This window comes from Babylonia areolata, chromosome 13, assembly GCF_041734735.1.
Source record: "Babylonia areolata isolate BAREFJ2019XMU chromosome 13, ASM4173473v1, whole genome shotgun sequence".
Classification (NCBI taxonomy): Eukaryota; Metazoa; Mollusca; class Gastropoda; order Neogastropoda; family Buccinidae; genus Babylonia; species Babylonia areolata.
The window spans coordinates 30,109,893-30,123,330 of record NC_134888.1 but is presented as its reverse complement, the minus strand read 5'-3'; the positions used below and the strand labels follow the sequence as shown (position 1 = coordinate 30,123,330).

The window sequence follows — 13,438 nt, the reverse complement described above, 5'->3', positions numbered from 1 at the left end:
TCAATGATAGGAACAATCATCATGTAGACAATACATGTCAATGATAGGAACAATCATCATGCAGACAATACATGTCAATGACAGGAACAATCATGATGCAGACAACACATGTCAATGACAGGAACAATCATCATGCAGACAACACATGTCAATGACAGGAACAATCATCATGTAGACAATATATGTCAATGACAGGAACAATCATCATGCAGACAACACATGTCAATGACAGGAACAATCATCATGTAGACAACACATGTCAATGACAGGAACAATCATCATGCAGACAATACATGTCAATGACAGGAACAATCATCATGCAGACAATACATGTCAATGACAGGAACAATCATCATGCAGACAATACATGTCAATGACAGGAACAATCATCATGCAGACAATATATGTCAATGATAGGAACAATCATCATGTAGACAATATATGTCAATGATAGGAACAATCATCATGTAGACAATATATGTCAATGACAGGAACAATCATCATGTAGACAACATATGTCAATGACAGGAACAATCATCATGTAGACAATACATGTCAATGACAGGAACAATCATCATGTAGACAACATATGTCAATGACAGGTGAAATAATCATCATGTAGACAACACATGTCAATGACAGTTGGAATAATCATCATGTAGACAACACATATCAATGACAGGAACAATCATCATGTAGACAATACATGTCAATGATAGGAACAATCATCATGTAGACAATACATGTCAATGATAGGAACAATCATCATGCAGACAATATATGTCAATGACAGGTGGAATAATCATCATGTAGACAATACATGTCAATGATAGGAACAATCATCATGTAGACAATACATGTCAATGACAGGAACAATCATCATGTAGACAACACATGTCAATGACAGGAACAATCATCATGTAGACAATACATGTCAATGACAGGAACAATCATCATGCAGACAATACATGTCAATGACATGAACAATCATCATGTAGACAATACATGTCAATGATAGGAACACTCATCATGTAGACAATACATGTCAATGACATGAACAATCATCATGTAGACAATACATGTCAATGATAGGAACAATCATCATGCAGACAATACATGTCAATGATAGGAACAATCATCATGCAGACAATACATGTCAATGACAGGAACAATCATCATGCAGACAATACATGTCAATGATAGGAACAATCATCATGCAGACAATACATGTCAATGATAGGAACAATCATCATGCAGACAATGCATGTCAATGACATGAACAATCATCATGTAGACAATATATATCAATGACAGGTGGAATAATCATCATGTAGACAATACATATCAATGACAGGAACAATCATCATGTAGACAATACACATCAATGACTGGTGGAACAATCAACATGTAGACAATACATGTCAATGACAGGTAGAACAATCATCATGCAGGCAATACTTACAGCTGTGTGTGCACGCAGATATGACTCAATTTCTGCATTTGCACGGTTCTCTTCATCAATCTTGTTCTGAAGTTTCTGGAAAACAATGAATTAACTCATTGACAAGATATGAAACAATTAATTAAATCAATGACATAATGAAATCAATGACCGTAGTCATTTAGAGATGACTAACATTTCTGGAAGGCAATTAACTCACTGACACAATATAATTAACCGTCAGTACCCCTAGGTAACCTCTCAGTACCCCTTGTAAACACCTTTGTACTCCTTGAAAACCCCTCAGTGCCCCTAGGTTACCCCTCCTCAGTACCCCTAGATAACACCTCAGTGCCCCTAGGTTACCCCTCCTCAGTACCCCTAGATAACACCTCAGTGCTCCTAGGTTACCCCTCAGTACCCCTAGGTGACACCTCAGTATCCCATGTAAAGCCCTTGATACCCCTTGTACACCCCTATGTACCCTGAAATAACACCCCAGTACACCTTTTAAACCCCTCAGTACTCATTGCAAGTCTCTCAGTACCTCTAGGTAACCCCTCAGTAACCCATGGTAATACCTCAGTACCCCTTGTACACCTATTGGTACCCCTAGGTAACCCCTCAGTGCCCCTAGGTTACCCCTCCTCAGTACCCCTAGATAACACCTCAGTGCCCCTAGGTTACCCCTCCTCAGTACCCCTAGATAACACCTCAGTGCCCCTAGGTTACCCCTCCTCAGTACCCCTAGATAACACCTCAGTGCCCCTAGGTTACCCCTCCTCAGTACCCCTAGATAACACCTCAGTGCTCCTAGGTTACCCCTCAGTACCCCTAGGTGACACCTCAGTATCCCATGTAAAGCCCTTGATACCCCTTGTACACCCCTATGTACCCTGAAATAACACCCCAGTACACCTTTTAAACCCCTCAGTACTCATTGCAAGTCTCTCAGTACCTCTAGGTAACCCCTCAGTAACCCATGGTAACACCTCAGTACCCCTTGTACACCTATTGGTACCCCTAGGTAACCCCTCAGTACCCCTAGGTAACCCGTTGATACCCCTTGTAAACCCCTCAACACTGCAACATAACCCCTCAGTACCCTTATGTAACTCCTCAGGACCCCTAAGATGCCCCCTCAGTACCCTTTGGTAACCCCTAAGTACCCCTTGTAAGCCCCTCAATACCCTGTTACCCCCCTCAGTACCCCTAGGTAACCCATCAGTATCCTTTTTAAACCCCTCAGTACCCCTTGTAAACCCCTCAGTACCGCTCTTACCCCCCCGCTCAGTACCCCTGTTACCCCCTCAGTACCCCTTGTAAACCCCTCAGTACCGCTCTTACCACCCCGCTCAGTACCCCTTGTAAACCCCTCAGTACCGCTCTGTTACCCTCTCAGGACCCTAGGTAACCCCCCAGTACCCCTCTGTTACCCCTTCAGTACCCTAGGTAACCCCTCTGTTACCCCCTCTGTACCCTGGGTAACCCCTCAGTACCCCTCTTTTACCCCTTCAGTACCCTAGGTAACCCCTCTGTTACCCCCTCAGTACCCTAGGCAACCCCTCTGTTACCCCCTCAGTACCCTAGGTAACACCTCAGTACCCCTCTGTTACCCACCTCAGTACCCCAAGGCAACCCCTTAGTACCCCAAGGTAATACCTCAGTACCCCTGTGCTACCCCCTCAGTACCCCAAGGCAACCTCTCAGTACCCCTATATTACAACCCCCTACCCCCCCCCCCCCCCCCCGCCCCCCCCCCAGTACCCCATAGGTAACTCCTCAGTACTCCTATGTTACTCCTCTCAGTACCCCAAGATAACCCCTCAGTACCCCGGGGTAACCCCCAGTACTCCTATACTACCCCCACTCAGTACCTCGAGATAACCCCCAGTACCCCTATATCCCCCCTCCAACCCCCTTCAGTACCCTAAGGTAAACCCCCCCAGTACCCCTATATTACCCCCTCAGTACCCCAAGGTAACCCCCAGTACCCTATATTACCCCCCTCAGTACCTCAAGGTAACCCCCAGTACCCTATATTACCCCCCTCAGTACCCCCAAGGTAACCCCCAGTACCCTATATTACCCCCCTCAGTACCCCAAGGTAACCCCCAGTACCCTATATTACCCCCCTCAGTACCTCACGGTAACCCCCAGTACCCTATATTACCCCCACACACCCCTCAGTACCCCAAGGTAACCCCTCAGTTGCCCTCCAGCCCAGAAGTCAGGGCCTGTACCTCAATCTCGTCCTTCAGTTCCTTTTCCGACAGCATGCAGCGTTTCTGGGTCTGAGCCACAGCCACCTCTGCACACTTCTTGATGTACTTGCCTTCCATGTTGCTCTTGGCCTGCAAGGAAACTAGCCTCTTGTCAGTAATCAGCACTGTCATCATCATCATCATCATCATCATCATCATCATGTCAGTCATCAGCGCTGTCAACATCATCATCATGTCAGTCATCAGCACTGTCAACATCATCATCACCATGACTACACCAGCCTCATGTGATAAGCACTGTCATCATCATCATCATCATCATCATCATCATCATCATGATGTCACTCATCAGCACTGTCAACATCATTATCACCATGACTACACCAGCTTCATGCAATAAGCAATGTCATCATCATCATCATCATCATCATCATCATCATCATCATGTCAGTCAACAGGACTGTCAACATCATCATCACTATGACAACACCAGCCTCATGTCATAAGCACTGTCATCATCATAATCATCATCATCATCATGTCAGTCATCAGGACTGTCAACATCATCATCACTATGACTACACCAGCCTCATGTAATAAGCACTGTCATCATCATCATCATTATCATCATAATCATCATCATCATCATGTCAGTCATCAGGATTGTCAACATCATCATCACTATGACAACACCAGCTTCATGTCATAAGCACTGTCAACATCATCATCATCATCATCATCATGACAACACCAGCGCCATGTCATCAGCACTGTCATCGTCATCATCATCAACTACACAAGCCTCATATCATTAATACTGTATAGGCGTTTGTGTGATGATGGGGAGGAGGATTGTACAGGTGATGTGTGATGAGGAGGAGGATTGTACAGGTGATGTGTGATGATGAGGAGGATAGTACAGGTGGTGTGTGGTGATGATGAGGACTGTACAGGTGGTGTGTGATGAGGAGGAGGATTGTAATGTGCAGTGTGAGGAGGGATGTGACCAGGTGGCGTGTGGGTAGGGGTGTGACTAGGTGTAGTGTGGGGAGGGGTGTGTGTGATGTCGGGTGTGACCAGGTGCAGTGTGGGGAGGGGTGTGTGTGATGTCGGGTGTGACCAGGTGCAGTATGGGCAGGGGTGTGTGTGATGTCGGGTGTGACCAGGTGCAGTGTGGGCAGGGGTGTGTGTGATGTCGGGTGTGACCAGGTGTAGTATGGGGAGGGTGTGTGTGATGTCGGGTGTGACCAGGTGTAGTGTGGGGAGGGGTGTGTGTGATGTCGGGTGTGACCAGGTGTAGTGTGGGGAGGGGTGTGTGTGATGTCGGGTGTGACCAGGTGTAGTGTGGGGAGGGGCGTGTGTGATGTCGGGTGTGACCAGGTGTAGTGTGGGGAGGGGTGTGTGTGATGTCAGGTGTGACCAGGTGTAGTGTGGGCAGGGGTGTGTGTGATGTCAGGTGTGACCAGGTGCAGTGTGGGGAGGGGTGTGTGTGATGTCGGGTGTGACCAGGTGTAGTGTGGGGAGGGGTGTGTGTGATGTCGGGTGTGACCAGGTGCAGTGTGATGAGTGTGTGTGATGTCAGGTGTGACCAGGTGTAGTGTGGGCAGGGGTGTGTGTGATGTCAGGTGTGACCAGGTGTAGTGTGGGGAGGGGTGTGTGTGATGTCAGGTGTGACCATGTGCAGTGTGATGAGGGGTGTGTGTGATGTCGGGTGTGACCAGGTGCAGTGTGGGCAGGGGTGTGTGTGATGTCGGGTGTGACCAGGTGGTGTGTGAGGAGGGGGTGTATGGGGAGGGGGTGTCAAGTGTGGGGAGGCGGGGTGTGACCTTCATTTCCTGCAGCTGGTCCTTGAGGTGGGAGATCATCTCGTTGCGCTGCTGCAGCTCTGACTCCTTCTCCACCCTGACGTCCTGGATCTGCTTGTGCAGCAGCTTCACCCGCTTCCTGCCATCCTCCTCCCTGAAACACCACGTCACACACCGCGTCACACACCATGTCATCGCACACTACGTCCTCACATACAATGTCATCACACACCATGTCACCACTTCCCACACACACCATGTCATCATAAGACACCCAAGTTACCACTTCCCTCCCACACACACCATGTCATCATAACACACCATGTCACCATAACACACCATGTCACCATAACACACCATGTCACCATAACACACCATGTCACCATAACACACCATGTTACCACTTCCCACAAACACCATGTCATCACACACATCGTGCTAACACTTAACACACACCAAGTCATCATAAAACACCATGTTACCACTTAATACACACACCATGTGATCATAACACACCATGTCATCACTTACCACACACATCGTGTCATCATAACACACTATGTAACACACCATGTCACCACACACACCATGTCATCATAGCACACTATGTAACACACCACGTCACCACACACACCGTGTCATAATAGCACACCATGTAACACACCATGTCACCACACACACCATGTCATCATAACACACTATGTAACACATCATGTCACCACACACACCGTGTCATCGTAGCACACCATGTTACACACCATGTCACCACACACACCGTGTCATCATAACACACTATGTAACACACCACGTCACCACACACACCATGTCATCATAGCACACTATGTAACACACCACGTCACCACACACACCATGTCATCATAGCACACTATGTAACACACCACGTCACCACACACACCGTGTCATAATAGCACACCATGTAACACACCATGTAACCACACACACCATGTCATAATAGCACACCATGTTACGCACCATGTCACCACACACACCGTGTCATCATAGCACACTATGTAACACACCATGTCACCACACACACCGTGTCATCATAGCACACCATGTTACCACACACACCGTGTCATCATAACACACTATGTAACACACCATGTCACCACACACACCGTGTCATCGTAGCACACCATGTTACACACCATGTCACCACACACACCGTGTCATCATAGCACACCATGTAACACACCATGTCACCACACACACCGTGTCATAATAGCACACCATGTAACACACCATGTCACCACACACACCATGTCATCATAGCACACCATGTAACACATCATGTCACCACACACACCATGTCAACATAGCACACCATGTAACACACCATGTCACCATACACACCATGTCATAATAGCACACCATGTAACACACCATGTCACCACACACACCATGTGGAAACACACCAGAAGAGGCCCTGCACTGTTGCTGTTGTAATTCTGTACAGTGTTTTCAGATCACTGTGACCCCTCCCCGCCCCCCTCCCCACACCCCCCCCCATGTTCCATCAGCACCCCCTGTATCACACACACACACACACACACACAAACACAACCACATCCACACACATACTTTTGGATGGTGTTTTGCAGGGATGCTTTGCGTTGTTTCGCCGCCTTCACAGCCTCCACAAGCGCCTCAAAGCTGCGATTCTGTGCCAACTCTGCCATGGTTCTAGTCATCACCGCCTCCACAAACCCCCTGGAAATAATAAAATAGAATAGATAGAATATGTCTTTCTTTCCAAGTGTACCGGGGTCACAAAGAATATTGGGGGGGATAGTACATAACAAGATACGAACATAAATCGAAAATCATACACACAAACACAGATACAGTAGAAATAAGATACATACAAGTGCATATCAATATAAAAACTTGTGCATAGTCACGCATGCATGCACTGCACACACACACACACACACACACAATGCACGCACACACACACACACACACACACACACCACACACGCACGTTTGAACAGAAGCTGCATATTGCATGTGGATAGGGATGATGACTAGATATTCAGGTAGATGGTTGTTGGTTGCACAATTCTATTTATCACACTGGATTTGCTCGAGAGACAGGGCATTGACTGCTTTGGGGAAAAAGCTATTGGCGAAGCGATTGGTTTTCGTCAATATACTTCTGTACCATCGACCAGAGGGGAGCATCTCAAAAATCCCAGAAGCTGAATGTGATTCGTCCTGGCTGATTGATTTTGCTGATCACAACAGTCATCATCACCTCCACAAACCCCTGGAAATGGTTATCACAACAGTCATCATCGCCTCCACAAACCCCTGGAAATAATGATCACAACAGTCATCACTGCCTCCACAAACCCTGAAAATAATGATCACAACAGTCATCACCGCCTCCACAAACCCTGAAAATAATGATCACAACAGTCATCACCGCCTCCACAAACCCCCTGGAAATAATGATCACAACAGTCATCACCGCCTCCACAAACCCCCTGGAAATAATGATCACAACAGTCATCACCGCCTGCACTAACCTGCTGGAAATAATCATCACAACAGTCATCACCATCTCCACACAAGCCCTGATAATAAGATCTGAACAATGACTGTGAGTGAAATCATCATCACATTCTGTTCACAGGGAGTGATCCCTGAAACATCACAAAAATCAGCACTGAATGAAAAAAGCATGCATTCACAGGGTGTGGTTTTGTTCTTTTTTTTGTTTGTTTTGTTTTTTGTTTTTTCCAGAGCAATTACTACAGCAAAGGAGTCTCCTTTGATGAAACTTTTATGTCACATGTTAAGTAAATCCGATGTTAGTGAATGAACTTTACCTGACAAAACACACACACACACACACACACACACACACACACACACACAAAGACATAAGCACATGCACACACACACACACACACACATACACACACAAAGACATAAACACATGCACACGTACACACACACACACACACACACATGCACATGTACACACACACACACACACACACACACATAGACACAGACACACACAGACACAGACACACACAGACACACCCACACACACCCACCCACACAAACACCCACACCCACAGCCCAGACCTGTCCTCCTGGATCTTCTGGATGTTGTCGGGAGTCAGGGGGTTCTGTCGCAGGGAGCGACCAAAGACATGGGTAGAGTTCTTCAGGTCGCCCCCCACCTGCCGCACTTCCTGCTGGGCCGCCTTCACCTTCGCCGTGTTCTTTGTCCCCCCCTGTGCTTCCACCTTCCCCTCCATCGCCGTCTGGAACCGCTGCTCCAAGTGCAGCTGTCCCTCCACCAGCTGGTCGATCTCATTGCGCACCATCTGTGGACACACACTGTGGTCACTACACACTATCTGTGGACATGGACACACACTGTGTTCACTACACACCATCTGTGGACATGGACACACTGTGGTCACTACACACCATCTGTGGACACATTGTGGTCACTACACACCGTCTATGGACATGGACACACATGGTGGTCACTACAATCTGTGGACATGGACACACACGGTGGTCAGTGTTGTCAGAGAGAGAGACAGACAGACAGACAGAGAGAGACAGAGATGGACAGACAGACAAACAGACACAGAGACAGATTGACAGAGACAGACTAACATTCATTCTAATCCTCTTGCACCTTTCAAATCTGGTCTCAAAACTCACCTCTTTCCTCAGCAATAAGTTCAATTGTAGCAGGTCCACTTCCTTTGCATGAGCTGTGGTTGACTATGTGTGAATACATATGTATGTGTACATAAATATATACATGTGTATAAACATGTATTTGTGTCTGTGAGTGTGTGCACGCACCTGTGCGTGTGTGCACACGCACGTGTGTTTCTGTATGTGCGTGTTTGTGCTTGCCTATGTGTGCATATGTGTGGAGGGTAGCTGCTACGTGCATAATGTATGTTAAAATGTATGAATGCAGTGTACGTGTGTGTGTGTGTGTGTGTGTGTGTGTGTGTGTATGTGTTTAGTTTGTTCGTCACATTAATTATTTTTGGTGTGTGTACATAACATTGATATAATGCGTTATGCAAACAAACATGTTTTTGTAAAGCACCTGGAGCAGATTTCTGGGTAGTGTGCTATATAAGCATCCATTATTATTATCATCACTATTTTTATCATTATTATCAACAGAGACAAAGACATAACAGAGACAGTGACACAGACAGGCAGACAGACAGATAAAGGCACAGAAGGACCTCAGCAGCATCAGAACGGAACTCGAAGGACGTTGGCATGATGCGTCCCAGGATGGCCAGCTGATCCACGCAGTCCTCAAAGACTGTGGCCACGTGGATCGCATCCACTGCCTTCAGTAGCTGGTCTTCCATCATCTGAACACACAGCACCCATCTGAACATCATCTGAACACACAGCACCCATCTGAACATCATCTGAACACACGTCACCCATCTGAACATAATCTGAACACACAGCACCCATCTGAACATCATCTGAACACACGTCACCCATCTGAACATCATCTGAACACACAGCACCCATTTGAACATCTGAACACACATCATCATCTGAACATCATCTGAACACACGTCACCCATCTGAACATCATCTGAACACACAGCACCCATCTGAACATCTAAACGCACATTATCATCTGAACATCATCTGAACACACGTCACCCATCTGAACATCATCTGAAGACACATCATCGTCTGAACATCATCATCTGAGCATCATTCTGAACACACATCACCCATCTGAATATCATCATCTGAACACACATCACCCATCTGAACATCATCATCTGAACACACATCGTCCATCTGAACATCATCTGAACTTGTACAACTATTGCAGACAGACACAAATTTTCAGTTTCTCAAGGTGGCATTACTGCGTTCAGACAAATTCATGTAATTCTATACCACATCTACTAGGCAGATGCCTGACTGGCAGCATAACCCTACACCCTTAGTCTAGCCTTGAATGCAAGTATGTAGTTATATTTGTGTCTGTCTGTTCTCAATCTGTGTTTATTGTCTCATGACCGTTTTGCTCATTTTGATTTTCTAGTCAAACTAGGGAGAAAGGGCGAGACCAGGGTTTGAACCCAGACATTCACAGACCCTGTGTCAGTGGGAGGGGTGTGGGGGGTGGGAGGGGGTGGGGGGGGGCGCTGGTATGTGTGTGTCTGGATGGGTTGCGTGAGAATGAGCATGGAATTGTGCATGTGTGCATTTGTCATTAGTTAGCTTTCAGAAAAAAAACACAATGCTTTGTAAGCAGAATATGTTATTTGACCTGTCCTGACCTCTACATGTGTGTGTGTGTGTGTGTGTGTGTGTGTGTGTGTGTGTGTTTGCCAGCGTTAGTGTGTGTTAGTGCTTGTGTGTTAGTGTGTGTGTATGTTAGTGTTTGTGTTAGTGTGTGTGCGTGCGCACGCGTTTGTGTGTGTGTGTGTGTGTGTGTGTGTGTGAATGTCTATTTTCCCTGTCTGTATTATGCACATTGACAGGAACAAATTCTGGCATAATAGCGCTGATGGGAAGAATTAGAGGAGAGCACACACAAAAAAATCTCCTTGACATGAACGTCAATTGAAAATTCTTCTTCTTCTTCCTTTACACGGCCAACATAAATTTACTGATGATTCTGTCGTAGTTTGGGAAGATTGTCGAAGACAACGCTGTTGTGGGGATTTACAGTACATGTAAAAGAAAACATATGTGTATCCCACAAATAAATGGAGACCGATATTGAAGGGGATATAAAAAAAAGGCCGTGAGGCCTAGGCAGTCAAATGCCAGTCCCTACGCTCCTATTACTACGACTGCTACTACTACAACTTGTTAACCCGGAGAGAGCGATGAGCCACGATCGTGGCTTTCCCGGTAAAGTGCGATGGGCCACGATCGTGGCTCTGTTTACATAAGGTCCGACATCGTATGGCTATGCTCGGCAGCCTTCGTAAAACTGCCTCGTTCTGGTGTTACTGCCTCCCTGCTTGTGTTTGCACAAACTTTGACCAAGTTTATAAGTCCAGATCTTCGTATTTTTTGTAAACAATGAGTGACACTGAAGTTGACAAAGCTCAGGAAATGAGTGACCTTGTCACTAGTGATGATTCATTTGCTGACAGGGATTCTGGTGAAAACGGCTTTGTTATTTTGACACTTGGGCATGCTGGCTTGCTTCTTGTTCATTCAGTTTTGTGTCTCCAGCCACAAAAACTGGGGGGTGGGTGATGGGGGTGGGGAGGGGTGGTAAAGTGGGTTAGGCATGGGTCTATTGCGATTTCTTGACCAAATCAAGCTAGAAAACAGGAAATTATTTTGATTTAAAGCATTCTTGCTGCTTTTGAAAGCAACATGAGCTAAAAGAAAACATTTATTTCTGTTTTTGCCTGTGATTGCATAAAGTATTGTAGATGTGCGCGTGCGTGGCGTCGGTGGGTGTGTCTCAAACAAATAATACAATGCTTATAATTTCATTGTTTCAGTTATATTCATATCATGATTCTGCAGCCAGAACATGTTTTGTACAGTTTAATTCCAATTTTGAGATTTTGACTCTGTAAAAGATGTGAAAATACCTATAAACATTGTGGTTGACGTTTTTGGAAAACGAGTGTGCACAATTTGTTAATTATATCCTATGGAATATCTCCAACTACATACAAGGTACAGCCTTTTTCTTACTTTTATCTGATTCTTCATTCACTCTACTTTCCAAAAATGTATAGGTTTACCTATTTATTCTTACTGATAAGCATACAAATGCCCCAAATCAGAGCACAGGTAGCGGAGGCAAACTATCCCTTTGTTTTAAGCATGATTTCTGTAAGTATGTTTTATTATATCCAGCACTTTGAGGGTTAACAATGTGCTCACAAACCAACGGAGACATGTTTAACTGCGATTTGTTAAAAAAGCAAGGAAAGGAATTACTAGGAATCATAATTTCATACCTTCAGAGAAGGCTATGGTCACAGATCCGGCAAATTATTTTTTTTTTTTCTTCTTTACTCCATGAAGTTCGACGAAAACTTGTTTACTGATGGTTACTATCCAGTTTACGCAGGCGTCAAATGCACATCCGGTTTTGGTGTGTCGTCCAGCCACGAAGCGAAGATAATCTATGGATGTCTAATAGATTATCTGAATATTAATGTCTTTATTTTTTCGTCTGTATTTGTGTGCGTGTGCTTACTTTCAGTTGATTAATCAAGACAATTCTTGAATAAGTTATTTGGTTTCGTTTCACCCAGGTCTATTTTTAGATCAGCGGTTTCGTTTCCCAATCCAGACGAAGTGTATCATTCTGGGCATGCGCGGGAAAGTTTTCTGACTTCCAACGTTCTTCCTTTTCCGGAATAGCCTGGTGAGTGTGAAGTTTGTGTTTTTGTGGGATTAAAAATTGAAACCATCCGCGAGGTATATTACATATTTTTTCTCAAAACTTACTTGATTTACAAAAGATATATCATACTTTACCTACAGTGGTGTATTGTATAGTCAGCTTCAAGTGATGTAGTTTTTTTACGTTGAATTTGGGGAGGGTGTTAAAACGTGCAGTTTGGACGTCTTGTGCATGTTTGATTCAGTGCATGTGTGTGTGTGTGTGTGCTGTATGAATGATAGTAATACGAGAATAGGTTTTAGGACTTGAATAAAACCATGATACATGTTTGGTAAAGCGATGTCAATACGACTAATACTGAAAGGCCTGTCGGACAGACTGGGCAGGCGTGCACCATCGAGCATGGCAGCAGGGAAAACCGTAAATGAAATCGTTCTTTTCTGCCGAAATTCTGGTTTTGGTCTCTGTAGTGCCATATATGGTCTCTGCAACTATCTGTGTACGGAATTACAGTCATGGAATGTACGTATATACACACGGTGTGATTTGTACATATTGTTACTTTGTATGATAATTTACAGAC

General features: G+C 45.3%; 1 protein-coding gene across 2 annotated transcripts in view; it reads right to left on the bottom strand.

The window, feature by feature from the left end:
* Window positions 1-12,621, bottom strand: part of LOC143289197 (dynein regulatory complex protein 9-like) — a 24,568-nt gene extending 11,947 nt beyond the window's left edge. For both annotated transcript variants that reach the window (XR_013056205.1, XM_076598135.1), the window contains exons 1-7: window positions 12,464-12,621; window positions 9,734-9,868; window positions 8,592-8,836; window positions 7,074-7,202; window positions 5,493-5,625; window positions 3,685-3,795; window positions 1,463-1,537 (exon numbers count right to left, since the gene is read on the bottom strand). Coding sequence is in view for 1 of the 2 variants with exons in the window: in XM_076598135.1 (XP_076454250.1) it covers window positions 1,463-1,537; window positions 3,685-3,795; window positions 5,493-5,625; window positions 7,074-7,202; window positions 8,592-8,836; window positions 9,734-9,868 (828 nt within the window). In the remaining variant the exon portion in view is untranslated. The remainder of the gene's footprint in view (window positions 1-1,462; window positions 1,538-3,684; window positions 3,796-5,492; window positions 5,626-7,073; window positions 7,203-8,591; window positions 8,837-9,733; window positions 9,869-12,463) is intronic.
* Between the last annotated feature and the right edge of the window lie 817 nt (window positions 12,622-13,438).